We start from the raw sequence: 17,298 nt of genomic DNA on the forward strand, positions 1-17,298 counted from the left end.
ATAAAATAAAATAAAGTCAAAATTAGAATGAGGAGAAGTGAAAATGAAAAACCAAGTGCTTAACCTAGACTAGAGTAGTGCTAAGGAGCGAGTTTGTCTTGTCTTAATTGCATAGCATGGATATCAAAACCTTTGCCTTCGCCCCATCTTCTCCGCCGTTATCGGTAATCGCCGCCGCCAAGCTCGCCGGAATCTCTCCCACGATTGATACCGCTCTCTCTCCTGACTCACCTCCCTCATTTATCTTCTCCGATGGGTACTTTTCCGATCTCCTTTTTATTTCTTTATTTCTCCAATGTCTTCAACTTTGCGCACCCTTCAATGTTCGTTTCTCAGTGTAACAACTAGCAACACTGCTTCAAAATAAACCAAGAGTCAGTGACATTGTAATTCATATGTGCGTTGAAGTTCGTTTTGAATCGTAGATGACTGCCAATTCATTTTTTTAAGCCCCCCTTTGCGTAGGATTGACATTTTTGGAAGCATGCAAAACATATAGTATTTTTATGATGTAATGTGCTGTGAGTTTTAGGTTTTATATTTATATTTCATATTTATATGCATATGAATTTCATTTTCGTATGGCTACCCTTTCAAGTGATTCTATCAATTATTCAATTTGGTTCTTAAAGGAAAAAAATAAAGGGTTTATGTTATTGCTAGATTTCCCTCATATTCTCTTATAATCAGGGCAACCATATGTCCATATGTACTATCTATTATTGATTGATGAATGCATTTACTCTGCAGGCTAAAGTTGCACGGACCATATGCTCTTCTACGTTATATCGGGCGAGTTGCCAGCCTTCCTAATTTCTATGGGCAAAATCCATTTGAATCTAGCCAGGTGATTTTCCTGATGTGACATAATTGTAATGCATAGAGGAATCCTGCAAGATGTTTTATTGAAAATGAAAGGTTGAATATAATTTTCATGACAAATATATAATGTTGCTTAAGATTAATAAAGTTGTTTTCCAAATAGTTATTTCATGTGTTACCCTTTTGCTCCTAGTTGTTTACACACTTTATTGTCTTTTTTCCTGATTTCCCTTCTTTTGTTTTAGATTGATGAATGGCTGGACTATGCTCCTATCCTCTCATTGGGCCCTGCTTTTGAGAATGCATGCAAATATATAGATGAGTACCTGGAGAAGCGTACTTTTTTGGTTGGTTATTCATTGTCAATTGCAGACCTAGCAATCTGGGCAGGTCTTGCAGGTAAAGGCTTTTAATGACACCTATTGTCTTGTGGTACTGCTAGTTCACTTTTAAACAACCTGCCGATGGAAGAGAAAATCATGTTTATGATTTCACTTTGAGGTTATTTCTTTGTTGTATCCATGCCAACAAACTAGGTTTAGCAATCTATGCAGGATCCACAGGGTTTAATGTGTAGCTTTGTTGTGTTCTTTGGACAAAAAGACTCTATCGTAGTTGACAAATTTATAGAATGCTGTGGTAGTGTGTGCAAAAGAATACTCTATCTTCCATTTCTCTATTCTTATTCTGTGTACCTTGATGGCCTGTTGTTATTACCCGCAATTCAAATAGATTCTATGTGTGCTATGCTTTTGCAGGTTCTGGAAAGAGATGGGAAAGTCTAAGGAAGTCAAAGAAATATCCAAATCTTGCACGATGGTTCAATTCAATAGTGGAAGAACATGGTACTGCCTTAAATGAAGTCACATCAGTATATGCTGGCAAAAAAGGATTGGGTGAACCAACAGCAACCAAGTCAAAAGAACAGTCAGTAAACACTGATAAAGTGAAGAAGGTGAATGGAGATGTGTCTGAGAACAACAAAGGAGGAAGCAAACCTTCAGCAGAAATAGATCTTCCAGATGCTGAAGTTGGAAAAGTTCGCTTGCGATTTGCACCTGAACCAAGTGGTTATCTTCATATTGGACACTCAAAAGCAGCTTTGTTGAACAAATATTTTGCTGAGCGATACCAGGGTCAGGTTATTGTGCGTTTTGATGATACCAATCCTGCTAAAGAAAGCAATGAATTTGTGGACAACCTGATTAAAGATATTGATACATTGGGCATCAAATATGAACAAATTACATATACATCAGATTACTTCCCTGAGTTGATGGAAATGGCTGAAAAATTAATTCGCGAGGGTAAAACATATGTTGATGACACTCCACGTGAACAAATGCAAAAAGAGAGAATGGATGGCATAGAATCTAAATGCAGAAATAATATAGTAGAGGAGAATCTAAAACTGTGGAAGGAAATGATTGCAGGAACAGAGAGGGGATTGCAGTGTTGTGTCCGTGGCAAGTTGGATATGCAGGACCCAAACAAATCACTTAGAGATCCTGTATATTATCGTTGCAATCCAATGCCCCATCATAGAATTGGATCCAAGTATAAAGTGTATCCAACTTATGATTTCGCTTGTCCATATGTTGATGCTATAGAAGGAATCACGCATGCCCTTCGGTCTAGTGAATACCATGATCGCAATGCCCAATATTACCGCATTCAAGAGGACATGGGTCTTAGAAAAGTTCTTATCTATGAATTCAGCCGGTTGAATATGGTATACACTCTTTTGAGCAAACGAAAGCTTCTGTGGTTTGTACAAAATGGGAAAGTTGATGGATGGGATGATGCACGATTTCCTACAGTGCAAGGAATTGTGCGTAGAGGTTTGAAAATTGAAGCCCTGATACAGTTTATTGTTGAGCAGGTATGTTAAAGGTTTTGGTTTCATTTATTTTTAAAAAAGGAAAAAGAAAGATGCATCATTCTCTATTTCTCTAACAAATTTGAAATGATAAGTAGAATGTGTTTAGCAATGGATATGTTTTTATTTGTGTTTTCATTCCTGTATTACTCATATGCTCAAGAATGTTGATGACTCTTTGATACTCTTGCAGGGGGCGTCCAAAAATCTCAATCTCATGGAATGGGACAAGCTCTGGACCATTAATAAGAAGATTATTGACCCTGTCTGTCCTAGACACACTGCTGTCATTGCAGACAGACGTGTGTTGTTGACTCTCACCGATGGTCCTGAGAAACCATTTGTCCGCATCATACCTCGGCACAAGAAATATGAAGCTGCCGGAGATAAAGTTACAACATATACTAAAAGGATATGGCTTGACCATGCTGATGCAGTGTCTTTATCAGCAGGTGAGGAAGTAACATTGATGGATTGGGGAAATGCCATAGTGAAGGAAATAGAGAAGGACCAAGATGGAAATATCACAGGGTTGAGCGGTGCTTTGCATCTTGAAGGATCTGTGAAGACCACAAAATTGAAACTCACTTGGCTACCTGAGATAGATGAACTAGTTTGCCTGACATTAGTGGAGTTTGATTATCTAATTACAAAGAAAAAGGTGCATGTTCATCCACTGTTATTTTAAGCCCATTGGTTTCTATCACTAACAATTTAGGAAATATAAATTTTTAAGGAAAAAATAGGTGTTGTTTGGTTTGAGAAAAATCAGAAAATGTTTTGTTTTCATTTATTTATTTTTACTTTTAATTACCCAATTTTCAACTCTTTACACTTTGTTTCTTGTTTTCCAAAGTTTTTGTTACAAACAGTGAAAACAATAAAAAGTTGTTTCACTATTTCCTATAGAAATATTTGAGAACAGGAAACAAAGTGAAAAAAGGTGGCATTTTTGTAATTGAAGTTAAAAATAAAAATAAAACTGCAATACATTTTCTGAAAGTAAACAGCACCACAGTAATTTACTAATTTTCATTTTTGTTAAAGTTTTGTTTATATACCGTTTATATCTTGCCTGTTGTTGAAGCCAGTGCAGTGGTCGGGTGAATCTACTGACATTGGGCTGAAACTTTACTTTGAAAAAGTGTCCTATGAAAGAGAGTTTTTACTGTCTCAATATGATGTGTTGAATTGAATTTGCTGTCTACCCTGTCTTAGACTGCAGTCATTTTCAATTTTCTAAAGCTTGACACATCAGATAAAAAAATTTATTGGATAGGATAAGCAATCCCATTTGGCCTCGTAAAATGTGGTGCATGCACAGAATAATATCTAGATGATACTTTTTTTATTGTGTTTACAATATAACTCTTAACCGGGGTTAGGTTAAAACTAGATAGGATAAGAAACTACCACCTTGTGACCTATACACTACCATCACGAGCCACTCCCCACAGCCACCATCATCACCATTTATAGATGTACTACTTAGTACTTACTACTAAAACCATTTTCACCTCCACCCACTACTCTCCCTTGAAAAGATGACACTTTTATCTAAGTGGATATTTGTCTATACCATTAGATATTATGGGGACATGCGCAGTTTGCAATAAACTTAACAAGAATTTATCAGTTTTATATACTACCTCCTAGCCTGATCCCTTGTCTTGCACCATTATTTATCATGCTCACCTTACAAATCCTTAGTTTGATGTTCCTTTCTTCTCTGTAACTATGAAAACTTGTGAAATTCAAATGAGGAGTTGTTTTAGCACCGACCCAATTTATTTGCAATCAATGTTATTAATAAGTTTGTGTTACTAATAGTAATACTTTGTGTTATTCTTTGGTTGCAGCTTGAAGAGGAGGATTTCATTGATGTGCTTAACCCATGTACCAAAAAGGAGACTTTAGCATATGGAGACTCCAACATGCGAAATCTTCAGCGTGGAGATGTATTGCAACTGGAGAGAAAGGGATATTTCAGGTGTGATTTACCCTTCATTCGCCCCTCACAACCAATTGTGCTATATGCAATCCCTGATGGTAGGCAACAGACAAGTTTGAAGTAATCTTTTTATCTTGAAACTGTGTGGAGCATAACCCACATTCACACTCAGAAAAGTTGGTAATGGGGATAACAAGTTTGTGGAACTACTTTTATGTTTACCATCACATTGTACTATGTTTATATGCAAACCATTATATCTGGATTTTTTACTAGCAATTGGAAAAGTCTTCCCTTTGTTATTTTTGGGACAAATTGCAATATAGCCTTAACGAAAATTCTATTGATTTTATGTTTGCTTAAGCGGAAATACTTGACTTAAAACGTTAAAGAATAATTAATAGTAATGAATTATTAACCATTTAGCCTAGTATGTTATCCTCTATTTGTTTGAGAGGAAAGAAAACTAGGAAAGAGACCAAAAACAATTTAATTTAAAATGAAGAGGAAATGATATGGGAGAAAATTTGATTTTTGATTTTTTTATTCCTTATCTTTATTTTCTCTTTAAATAAAAATGTATCCTATTTATTTATTCTCTTATTTTCTTCTCATCCAAAGAAAGTTATTTTCCTTAATTTTAGAAAATTTACTTTTATTTAGTTAAATTATTATTTCATTAATAAAATACATAACTTTCTTTAATAAAAATTGAAGATAAAATTAAAAAATATTTTTTTTGGAGTGTTTTATAAATCATTCTAGATTGGCTTATAATTTAGTTTGGCCAACTAGTTTATAAGGTTCCAGTTTAAAGTAGTAATTATTTTAAAATGAATATTTTAAATACAAAATACATTTTTTTAGGGAAATACAAAATACATAACCTAAGGAATTATTTAGATATGTTAAAGGATATAAATAAATAACGTGGATTTCACTCGAGCCACACTATATTGGGATGACGACAGAGGCACAATAACTAAGAGTGATGTCTGTTTGTGTTATAATCATGGAGCTTTAAAAGAAAAATACTGGGAGAAAATATATTTGAGTTTTTAAATTAAAAAATAAAACTAAATTTAACTATATTATATTTTTATTCTTAAAATTATGAATTTAAAATATAAAATAAAGTTTTTATTATAATATTAATGATGGCATGCACTAAAATATATTATGTTACATGTCATTTCAAATTGATGACATAGTCTGTTTCTATATATATATAAAAGGTGCGTGGAATAGTTAAGGAAAAAAAAGATTCTGCTGCTAACAAAAATTAATATTGGTAACAAATTAATATTGATGGATAAAAAATCTAAATTAAGATTTGGTTGGTGCCATTGTTGGGGTAACCTAATTTGTTGAGTTATTTGACCCAACTAGTTTTGGTGGAATCCATTTACCTATATATGTTTTACCTTAAGTATTAAAAAGTTGCACACCATCCAAATTCCTACACGTTGAGACATTCAATTTAGTGGTTCTAGTACGATGAAGCTTCACTTATTTAAAATTCGCCTACCTTGCTGATGGAAAAGTAAATAGGAAAGGAAAATGAAAAAGAAAAAGAAAGTGAAAGTTTGGGGAGGAGCAACTTATACTATTCCTCCAAAGGAGAATAATACAAGGCAGGAATAACGAGTCAACAAACTGTTGGTTAATTTAGTTACCAACCATGCAATCATCGTTCAAATTTAAATTATTGAACAAATGAATGCGCCATCCCCATTTGCTCACATTCTTCCCCTTTGTGAGATGTTCCAACCATGAATCGTAAAGTGACAAAATATTAAGAGAGGGTGTATAAAAATACTTCACAACCACACAAATTATTACATTATCTAAGTGATTCCGACTAACTTTCACGTCACATATAATCATATTTTTTTAATTTAATAAAATGTCACATGAAAATTGATCCTGTATCATATAATAATTTATCTTCACAAGAGACAAGACAGGCAAATTAACCACCTTGGTGCTTTTACTTTTTTGGTGCAAGTCTAGACTTGATTTTCTGAACCTCCTTGGTTCCAACCTGGAAGGTCTGGGTCAAGACATGGTCTGGAACAGATGGAGTGGCAGCAAACAAGGTTGTAGCAGTGGACTGTGTCCCTGGAAGTTGGCTATTGAAGGCTGAAATCACAGCAGCAGGAACCTTAGCATTGTTCTTTTGGAAGTGAAGCAAGCCTTTTGGGAACACAAATATGTCACCCTTGTTAATGGTCTTTGATATGAGCACATTAGATGTGGTTATGAATCCCACATATAGTTGGCCTTCAAGGACAAACACAAGCTCTGTGGCACGTGGGTGGGTGTGAGGGGGGTTGATGCCACCTGGGGCATAGTCAATTCTTGACAGAGAGACACCAAGTGTGTTGAGTCCTGGGACTTTCTGAACGTTGGCTCCAGTCACCAAGGAGCCAAATGTGTTGTTGGTGGCTCCTGGTTTGGCTAGTATGTTTGAGAAGAAATCTGAGGCATTTACCTTGGATGCTTCTTTGCAAGTGAATCCATTCACTTTCACACCTGTTTTCCATTACAATCACACCCACTAATTATCATTAGAGTATAGTTTGTTTAACTTTTATAATAATTACCTTAAAAATCCTTTTAATAATGATTTTTTATTAATTGACAATATAAAACCTTTTACAGGTATAGCAACATCACACAAAAGCTCAACTGCTAGAATAAGTATTGTCTACCCTACAAAATTGCACTTGCCAATCATGCTAGAAAAATATGCAAGATTTATGGGCAATGCAGAAGTTGTTTTTAGAAAGAAAAAAAAAAATCAAAGGAACTATTCACGTGTGTTGTTGATAAAAACAGGAAAGGGACAAATAGAAGTTAATTATGTTAGTGGGAATAATATACTAGTTAACATGATTAAACACTGGAGTCAGGAAAAAGCAAAACTAAAGTAGTTGGTAGGAGTGGTATGTGTTGGAGAATGATGTTGAGTTAACGTGGTTGAAAGAAAACCAAATGAAGGAAAGGGGAAAAAAGAAAAAAAAATAGAAGAGTAAAGAAAAAGGATCAAATCTAATTATTCAAAGGGGAAAAATACTGTTAAAAGAAAAAGCGCGGGGGAAGAGATATTCTTTTCCAGGTTGGTTATTGCATGCTTAGATTAAAGCTTAAAAACTTAAATTTGAATGAACTTAATTTTACAAACTGAGTTCCCAAAAGTAAACTTCATTTTCTTCCCTTTCAAACTGAATTGTGATGTAAAATTGAGGCAGAAGCAGAACTCAGTTTTATTGAGTATACAGAGTAGAAAATCAAACAAGAGATTTTTTGAAGTATTTTAGGAGCACTCCCAACTTGTTGGATGAATCATGCATGAAAATTTGCACGCTCCTCTGCTCTGTAGAAATACAAGGGAAAAGGAGAATAGAGTGATGCAAAAGGTGTAGTACCTGAGGCAAGGTCGGCGACACAGAGGTCTTGAAGAAGGTCAGGATCTGATGAGATTGCGGTGGCTAAGAGCTGAGCCAAAGTCACGAGAAGCAACAAGTTGGCCATCTTCATGGTATGGTTAGCCATCATATGATGAGTGTTAATGAAATAAAAATAAATGCTATAACACTATAACTGTAAGGAGGCAGCCAGCAATAAGTTGACGAAATGGAAATGAAAAGAATTCAATAACACAAACTAAGTAGTTGGAAGTCTTAGGATAATCAAAGGTGGGGTTTTATGTATTTATAGAAAGACAGATAACCAAGGTTTGGTTGACAAGGAAAAAGAAAAAATGATTTATGAATTTAAAGCATCAAATGAGGTTGTTATTCATATGTTTTGGTCACCAGTGCCATTTCTTTTCTTTTCTTTTCTTTTTTTGTCAACACCCGTGCGATTTCTTAAACTTAAAGAAAAGCTATCCAGATGGATCATGCTCAACCCAAGAAGGCAAAGGAACACAGGCCCCAGGGGCCAGATCCTCGGGCCTCAGTTTTGGTTTGGGCCCTTTTCTTGTTTTGATCCTTGCTTTCCTTGATAGATGTATGCTAATAAATGGTACGAATGTAAAGCCACATCCTTAATTTTTTGTCATCTTATATTGACAGTGTGACATTAGAATCTATGCTACTGACTATTTCTTGTCTTTTAGTTTGTCTATTTTACATCATTAGTTCGTATTTCGTTTTCACATCCAGATTGTATAGCTGTCTTCTTGTCAATGGTGTTGCTATTCCTTAAAATTTAATACAGGGATTAAGTAGAGGGACGATATCTATATGACTCTATTTTTAATAAACAATTGGCAATTCATTCGCATTAGTTACTAAAAGCTTATCCAAAATACAAAGAATCTCAAGACGTCTTAGCACATAAAGTTGAGGAACATGTTAAGATGTTAATGCTGGTGGTCCTGGTGGGGTGACTTGTGCCCTCCTCTAATGCGTTTCGTACCTCGAATGAAATAAGAGAGCCCTGGCTTGGGAGTGCATAAGAAAAGTCTTGATACGGTGTGTTTGTGGAAACGAAAATCTCTGCTAAGCCAAGATAAAGACACGGATAACCCTCCAAATTCAAATCTACTCTTATTGGACTTTTTTCCCTATTAAATCACTGTCAATTGTTGTCTTCGTAATAACATATTGGCATTTTCCGAGTTGGTTTGCTTGCTTAAAACCGTTTCTGCATGACTACTACCGATCAACATGTCCAAGTTTGTTTTGGTTGCAAATGAGCTTGTAAATTATATTAGTCGACTTCTTAACTAGGAAGAAATTTATCAAAATGCTTCCTGTACGAAAATTTCAACAATGAAATGATTGATTTTTGGTAAAAACAATAAGTTGGATCTCAGTTGGTAAACTATACCTACCATGTAAGGGTTTGCTTAACGAAAATTGTTCAAATTAGCTCCACATTTAAGAAAAGTGTGGAAACATCTCATGAGAGACAAAAAAGAAACGAAAAATCATAATAACATCGAAGAGAGATTACGAACCTCCAACTAAACTTCAATATCGACGTGCCCACCTTTATGCTCGAAAGAGCGCTGGCGCACACTCGATTATTGGTAGTTGTTGCTAAAAAAAATAGACTTGGCTTATTTTGGGATCAAGCCCAGTGCATCTTTCTTCATTATTTTGTTTTGTTGTAGTGGTATCATTATTCCTCTCGAGTTCTTTTCCTACTTTATTGTTTTGGATACCCCAGTCCCAAGAGATGTTTAATTTTCAACCATATTTTGACAGTATTGCATTGGAAATTTTTCAAAACATTTCGGGTATATGTTGGATAAAGGCTTGTACAAATTGAAGGTAGATGTAACCAAATACCCATTTCATAAAGTAAACTACATCAATAAATATTTGTTTAGTTTAGAATCTTCTACCAACCTAAATTTCCAGTAACTGGCAACTACAATTGTGTGCGTGCGTGAAAATATACAGAATCGACAAAAGCCAGTGAAATAGTCATGCGATGCAGCAGGAAACGAAACCACAAGTTAAATTACACTCAGGAATGGAGGATTTTGAGTATCTCTGACTCTATCAAATGAAGTGCCGTATCTCAATTTGTCCTTCCATGAGAAGGAGAGAACTCTAGCTTACATTAGTCAAGTTCATTAAATCTACCCCATATTAATATTTTACAATTTGGAAGACTGCATCAGTATTGCGAAACCATCCTCCTTCATGCCAATGGCAACAAATCAGGGGAAAATAGAGGCACAGTCACAGATGTCAGCATGCAAAAGTGACAGTCACATAAACGGGATGAAAGACATCAAGAACTCTAACCTTGTCAAGACACAAAGCCAACTATTTCTTCTTCTTACCACCACCAGCCTTGGTCTTTTTGTTAGTTTCTTTAGCATTATTCACTGGTGTTTCCTGTCCAAAAAGAAACAAAAAATAAATAAATTGCCAAAGCATGGCCTTTCCAAACCAGAATAGTAATCTGTTCTGGGGTAGTTTGACTGCTTCCAGTATTTTGCGTTGAGTGATTTATCTTAACATAAAAGTAGTATTTTGTTAGTTTAATTACTATCAGCAGATATTTTGAGAGATGATGCTTCATTGTGGTGCTTCTAAAGTAGATCAAGGGCAGATATTTTGTTAGTTTAGTTACTAACAGCAGATATTTTCATACTGTCATTCCAACTTTAATGTCCATGTTGGACTTTATCATCAATTCATCAATGTAGATCATCACCTATGCTCAAATTAAAAATCTTAACTCCTCACCCCACCACCATGTGGGAGTGAGGTTTGGCACACCAATTGGGGCAGCTAATAATATATATCAAATTGATGGCCTTTTAAAATCAATATTCTTTTGGATAATAAAACACATTATTAGAGAGAAATAGTGAAAAACAGCACAAAAAAAAGAGGGGGTGGGGGGGAAGATGAGATATTTCCTTAACAAAGACATAGAATAAAGGACATACAAAAAAGATAAAACAAACTCTCCACTTCTCTGCATAATCAATGAGAATTTGTTTCTAAATAAAAAAACCAAGGAGAGTTCATAGAAGTTTAAAATAGTGACTGACAAGATCCACAAACCCATAAGCTAAAGGAATTAAAAGTGAAGCCACAAACAACAAAACAAAGGTAAGAGCTATACACTATTGATTATAAAATATGGCATGAGCATTGTAAGAAGGCTTGACATCGTTTTTAAAGTTACTCATTAAAAATTAGTGGAAGAATTATTATAATACAACAGATTGTAAAAAGCTATATTTTATCATTCTGCAAAGTAACTGTAATCACATTAACACTTGTACATGTTGGTTACTAAAAGATAGATTATGCATAAGCACAGAATGACTTTGGAGGTTCACCAGGGATATTCAGCTTCAGGCACCAAAGCAGACATCTCTAGACAAAGGTATGGAGCTTGGAACCCAGATTATAAATTGGCAAGCTTAACTTGCCAAAAACCATGGGTCTTGACCAGTTAGAAGGTTGCACAGAGAACATCTTAAGCTCAATTGCAGGTTTGAAAGATCTAAGCATGGATTTGATTTCCTGTCATTAAGTGTAGCCAAAATTATCTAGCATGTCAAGTTTAAGATTTCTAGTAGATATGGGGAAAAGTTTCCTGCTTTTGGTTCTTTTCTCTGATTTGGAAGGAAAGGCATCCGATAATTATAAGTGAAAAAACATGGGAACGAAAAAGGTGGCTGAAGAGTTTTGAATCCACATTTGGGTGTTCAGTTGCTTTCATCATCATAAAAAAACAAAGTCCCATTCGAGACATGAATATAGTGTATATCTGTATTTCAGATTTCAAAAAGTTATACTCAATTTTTTAAACACAAATTATGTTAATGAGACTTTTTCATGGAATGGAAGAGTTTTTTCATCATCCATATAAAATCATACAAGGATGAAAATAATGAAAGGAAAAATAATTCATGATTTAATTTCAGGCAGATCAATTGGGGAGAAAAACAGAATAACTGAATCACAGCAAACCCAAGTCTGACCAAAAATGTTCTGGTGAAGAACTTGCCAGGCTTTCTTCAAAATTCAAATAATTCTAGATGCCAACATCTAGCGGAGATGATAGACATAATGGTCATTGGTCACATACCTTGCGTTTGATAGGTACAGATGGATTTACTGTTGGCTTAAAAAATGATTCCAATCTGTTGTTTTCAGAAAGAGAAAAAAGAGGAGTTAGGTAGGACAAGAAAAGAGAAAGGTTTAAATTCATGTCCAATGACTTAAGAATCACTTACCGGCCTTGTGATGACTTGTTCTTTGCCACTTTAATTTTTTCTATTGCCTAACATTCATATAGAAATCATTTAAACCTTTCTGAAGAGGCAATTGAAATCCTACTCAAGCAGTTCATAATAATACTATTTAGAGCTCTACATACCTTAGTCACTCTATCACTGTTGAAACCATTCTCATTAACCAGAAATGTTATTAACCCCTGTAAGAATGCAACATAATACAATCTAGTTATCTTGCCAAAGAACACAATATATATAGATAGAACAAACATATGTATGTCAGTATGTGAATCCATGTGTATTTGAAAAGATATTAGAAGTTCTCAAAGAGAATAGTTATTACTTCTTCATCTGGAGAAGACCACTTAATATCAAGTTCCTTTTCATCAGTTATGACCATTGGTTCTTTAAAAAGCCGCCGAGCCTCCTGATATGGCCAATTATCTGGTATCTGGTACCTGAACCAATGCACTCACATAAGTATTTCCAAGGACGAAAGACCAACATCATAATTAAAAATCATGAACCTTGCATGTGAAAGGAGCATTTAGATAGGCTAATTGAATCCGTACACTAAGTAAGCTTTTCTAGTGTTAATAGGAAGTATTACTCTGATATTAATCACTAGATAAAACCTAATAATGCCTAACGGGCTCCATTAAAATAAGATATATTAATAAAATCTATCATGACATAAATACATTACAAGATCAAGTAGTTATGGCGCATTTGCCATACAAATGAACTTATTATTAAACTTATAAGGACCAGAATATCTGGGCCAGATTTCTAATTGGGAATGCAGCACAAACATAACAGAGAAACAGGTAAACCTTATTCCACAAGCTTATGTCATGTGATTCATACACATTAAATTGCATAGACAAGAAATGGTAATTTTCAAAATAAAATTAAAAAGAGAAAACCTCTCTTTGTTTAGGTTCTCCAGTATATTTTCAATAGAGCCATGTTGACGTATGAGTTTCAAAGCTGTCAGTCCCCCAATCCCTGTGCCACACATCATTTATTATTTATACGATATACATATATGCACATAGAGTTCATACAGCAATCATAGAACCAAACTTAGACCAAGCATCATACAAATGAGTAAAAATATACCTCGAATGCTGTCACAATAATCACAGCCAGAAAGAATGCATAAGTCAATAAATTGGTCCATGGTCATATTTAGCTCCTCCAAAATCTGAAACCAAATAAATACCACAATGAGCAGATCATACGGTAAAAAAACTCAAGTATGTTGAAAGCTTCAAGAACCTTTGCAACTTCGAATTCCATCACTGGAATTTTTTTTGAGCTTGGATCCATTAGGTGGCGAAGAAATTTAGGAGATCCAAATGTTAAGGAATCCATGTCTTCAGAAGCCACAGCATAAACCTATAATAAAACATTCAACATAAATTCTACAGAAAGTTTATATTGAAGGAAATGTTGCCAATTAATTTGAAGGAATGAGTTGATAAAATGATATGAAGGCATACTAAAAGAAAGGATTATAAAAAGAAAAAGGTATGAAAGGAAGAAAATAACTGAAATTTAAACGGATTTTATAAGAAAAAGTGGTAGAAATTTAATGCAATATTTGTTCTTCTTTTTGTTTCCATGAAGTCTGTTTAAAAAGGATTAGTAATAATCTTTTCATTTTAGTTTTCAAGAATCCAGTTCATAAAACAAGTGACACACAACAGATATGAACTTGCCTTTCCAGCTTTGCAAAGGGCAGCACACTGAGCCTCTGCTTCTGAGGGTGCCTGTAGAAACCAAAGCCTTTAAACAAATGGTAAACACACTGTACAACAAATACTTTAGTAATGCAATGCCACCTCAACAACAGGCACTCCCATGAGCCTTAAAAGTCTTTTGCAGTCGTCATTATGCTGTTTTGTCACCTGCAAGAATATGGAGATATGGCCTCAACAGCATGCACCAAAAACCATGCTTCTTTCTCTATCCATAATGTGCAAAACTTTTCAAATAAATGAGCCTAAGAAACAGAAACCCACCTTCACTGTACGTTTACTGAATTTTTCAATGTCTTCCTTATTGGCAGTCTAAATGACAAGAAAAAGCAACCCACAGATGAATATATTGATTTAACACAAGAAATTACACTCAAAAAAAGAACCAAAAAGGAAAGTCAATAGCAAATTACGCATATACCTCTAAGGCTTCTGACAAATCTTCAGTAGCCTCAGCTCTCTTGGAGTAACTGTATCAATTTTAGTGTGAAAACCATTGCTGACAAACTTTTGATAAGTAACAATTCTATAATAATATAACACCCTCACTCCAAAAAAATAAAATAGAACTCTCTAAAATAACAAAAAATCCACATAAAATACCGTTTGGCCAGCTCTTGTTTCTTCAAATCTGGTGGCTTCCCATCAAAAACATATCTGCACACCAGCATTAGAAGAAATCAGCAAACAAAATTAACAGAACAAAAAAATCATCCACGAAAGGTTCCAACAAAAGAAATGTTTAACAAATTTAAAATATATAGATATATACACTGGTTTTATCCCAGCTTCTAGAAGTCTGATTGTCCGCGAAAACATCCCTTGCAAATGACTACAGGATACAAAACCAACACCATCATCACACAAAACGAACCACATTTTATTATAGTAAGAAAAAAAAACTGAAACAAAACAACAAATCACAATTAAGCTTATCTAATTGCAGCTATGAAGAGATTACTGCATATACCTGGTAACTTCACCAGCCTCATTAGTGAGCATTTCAGTTCCGCTTCTTCCCACAACAATCTGCACCAAAATCCAAGACAAAAACACGTGACATTAAGTTATTAACATAATTAAACTGTATTAGTATCGTGGTTGAAATTGAAACTACGCTGTGTTGGGAAGATTAGTACTGACAAGGAACTGGTAAATGCTCATGCTAGCGTCAATGGCGATCTTGCGACCGAAGTAGCTCTCGAATTTGTTCTCCTTCATGGACTTCGGGGCATTGTCCGCCAAAAGCTTTGTTAAACCCTAGAAAATAATCGGCATTAACCTAATTAATATCAAGAATAATAAACCGAAAGGGAAAAATAGGGATAGGTTGATGAAAAAATGAACACCTTAATACCCATTTGGTTTGTGTATGGGAATAGGAATTCGCAGAGAAAATGAAAATGGAAGAAGAGTGGTGTGAGTATGACGGCAGAAGAAGAACGAGAAATGAGAGAGAACCAAAGGCTTCCCGCGCACTCCTCAGTAATCAACATGGGTTTTTCGAACTGTACTTATCCCCCCATTCTATCTATGGGCTATTACTATTTACACCTTTTATTTCTAACTACACCACGTGTCCCTCATTTCTACCTCTCAATTACCCATTATACCCTTTTTCTTAAAAAATACACCCCTTTTGCTTTCCAAAAAATGTCTTTCCAAAATTACATATATCTATTCTGGAAATGTATCATTGGAACTATGCACAATTCCATAGATACACTTCCAGAATGGTATATGTTATTCCAAAAAGACATTTTTGATGATAACAAATCATACCTCAACTAAAGTACTTAATAGTCGTTGCAGTTTGAATCGTTGATGTAGACTTGGATTAGAAAATAAATGAATGCACTTAAAGGAAAGAAACCATCATCAAAAGTTTGGCTTTGTAATTAAGGTGTATAATATATGAAGTTAGTGATGAACGTATATTGAAACACAGTGTCACGCGAAGGAAAATGTAAAATATTATATAATAATGATGAAAATTAAATATTATATAATGAATATATGGTGAAGATAGTTTAACATTAGGGTTTAAAGAATAATAAAAACAAGATGAAAATAATATTTTAGATAAGATTTAAAGAACACTAATGATAGGATGAAAATAAGATTAACAAACATGAGTATAAGATAAGCGTTTAACATGATAGGATGACAATAAGTGATATTTTATTGAAAAATATATATACTTATTTTGGAAGTATGTTTCTAAAACTATGAATCATAGTTCCATAATAGGTGTATGTAATTTTGGAAAGACATTTATGAAAAACAAAAGAGGTGTACTTCTTTAAGAAAAAGGATATAACGAGTAATTGAGAGTTAGAAAGAAGGGATATGAGGTGCACTTAGAAAAACAAACTTATTAATAGAAAGAGCCCTATCTGGCCTAAATAGCCCATTAAAGCTTATAGCCCAAGCTTATTTAACGGCCCCTACACTATTATTTTCCAAGTTTCTTTATTGAAATTATGTGTAATTAATATTAAATTTAAAAAATGGCATAAAAAATAAAATAAAAAACTAATTGCTCTTTAAAATGCTTTTTTTAAGTTCTTAACTAAATTAGGATGTACATTCTTGCAAAAAAAAAATCCTTTATTGCTACCTTTTTAAAATAGTGTGTTGGAGGATACCCATGATTTCTAACTTGAGACCAAAAAATTTCATGCAATGATAATTGTATTAACAGTATATTTTTAATTATATTTTGATAATTTATATAATTTTTAAAGAAAAATTATGAATATATAAGCTTGCATCATTTTTAAATAGGAAGTATATTAAATTAGAACCCTTAGTTTTTTTTAGGTCTTAGAACTGTTAGTCTTTAAAAAGTTGTATTTTCAGGTAGTATTGAGTTCAATCTTTGACAAAAATAATTTTTTATCATACTTTGTTTCATTTCCCTTGATAAATCGGAGGATTAAAAAAAATCTATAACTGTTATTTTTTTTAATAGTTATGATATTTTATTCAAAATCAAGGTCTCAATAAAAGAAAGAATACTTTCAAAAGTAGGGTATTTCATATAAGGGGAAATACTGCTAATTATTATTATTATGGGTAATGAGAATATTAATTATTAGATTAAAATTAACCGTTCAAATTGTGTATTTAATTGTGAATCTCTTGTCATAAAAAT

The 17,298-nt window shown here is 33.9% G+C and overlaps 3 protein-coding genes across 5 annotated transcripts; 1 reads left to right on the forward strand and 2 right to left on the reverse strand.

Moving 5' to 3' along the window:
- Nucleotides 1–4,931, forward strand: LOC100791298 (glutamate--tRNA ligase, cytoplasmic). The gene is made up of 6 exons (XM_003555719.5): nt 1–256; nt 751–847; nt 1,068–1,221; nt 1,581–2,704; nt 2,895–3,362; nt 4,561–4,931. The coding sequence occupies exons 1-6, from the start codon at nt 117–119 to the stop codon at nt 4,774–4,776; spliced, it is 2,199 nt and encodes a 732-aa protein (XP_003555767.1). The 5' UTR covers nt 1–116; the 3' UTR covers nt 4,777–4,931.
- A 1,559-nt stretch (nt 4,932–6,490) lies between these two features.
- On the reverse strand, nt 6,491–8,349 carry GER19 (germin-like protein). Its single transcript, NM_001252805.2, has 2 exons — nt 8,084–8,349; nt 6,491–7,187 (listed from the first exon to the last, which is right to left on the reverse strand). The coding sequence occupies exons 1-2, from the start codon at nt 8,211–8,213 to the stop codon at nt 6,643–6,645; spliced, it is 675 nt and encodes a 224-aa protein (NP_001239734.2). The 5' UTR covers nt 8,214–8,349; the 3' UTR covers nt 6,491–6,642.
- Nucleotides 8,350–10,104: 1,755 nt separating this feature from the next.
- Nucleotides 10,105–15,624, reverse strand: LOC100792878 (flap endonuclease 1-like). 3 transcript variants are annotated; one of them, XR_005890241.1, is made up of 19 exons: nt 15,491–15,624; nt 15,285–15,401; nt 15,112–15,170; nt 14,914–14,973; nt 14,745–14,798; nt 14,563–14,611; nt 14,406–14,453; nt 14,226–14,291; nt 14,103–14,153; nt 13,660–13,779; nt 13,501–13,585; nt 13,305–13,386; nt 12,722–12,836; nt 12,522–12,578; nt 12,379–12,425; nt 12,231–12,285; nt 11,476–11,662; nt 10,424–10,516; nt 10,105–10,314 (listed from the first exon to the last, which is right to left on the reverse strand). XR_005890241.1 is itself a non-coding variant. In XM_006605708.2 (18 exons), exons 1-17 carry the CDS (start codon nt 15,500–15,502, stop codon nt 10,445–10,447), a joined length of 1,149 nt encoding a protein of 382 aa, XP_006605771.1. In that variant the 5' UTR covers nt 15,503–15,624; the 3' UTR covers nt 10,105–10,314; nt 10,424–10,444. The 3 variants fall into 3 exon arrangements, 2 of the variants coding, with proteins under 2 accessions (XP_006605771.1, XP_003555770.1); XM_006605708.2 differs by lacking the exon at nt 11,476–11,662; XM_003555722.3 differs by lacking the exon at nt 11,476–11,662 and having other exon boundaries at nt 10,105–10,516.
- Between the last annotated feature and the right edge of the window lie 1,674 nt (nt 15,625–17,298).

The sequence above is a fragment of the Glycine max genome, chromosome 20, assembly GCF_000004515.6.
Source record: "Glycine max cultivar Williams 82 chromosome 20, Glycine_max_v4.0, whole genome shotgun sequence".
NCBI classification, from domain to species: domain Eukaryota; kingdom Viridiplantae; phylum Streptophyta; class Magnoliopsida; order Fabales; family Fabaceae; genus Glycine; species Glycine max.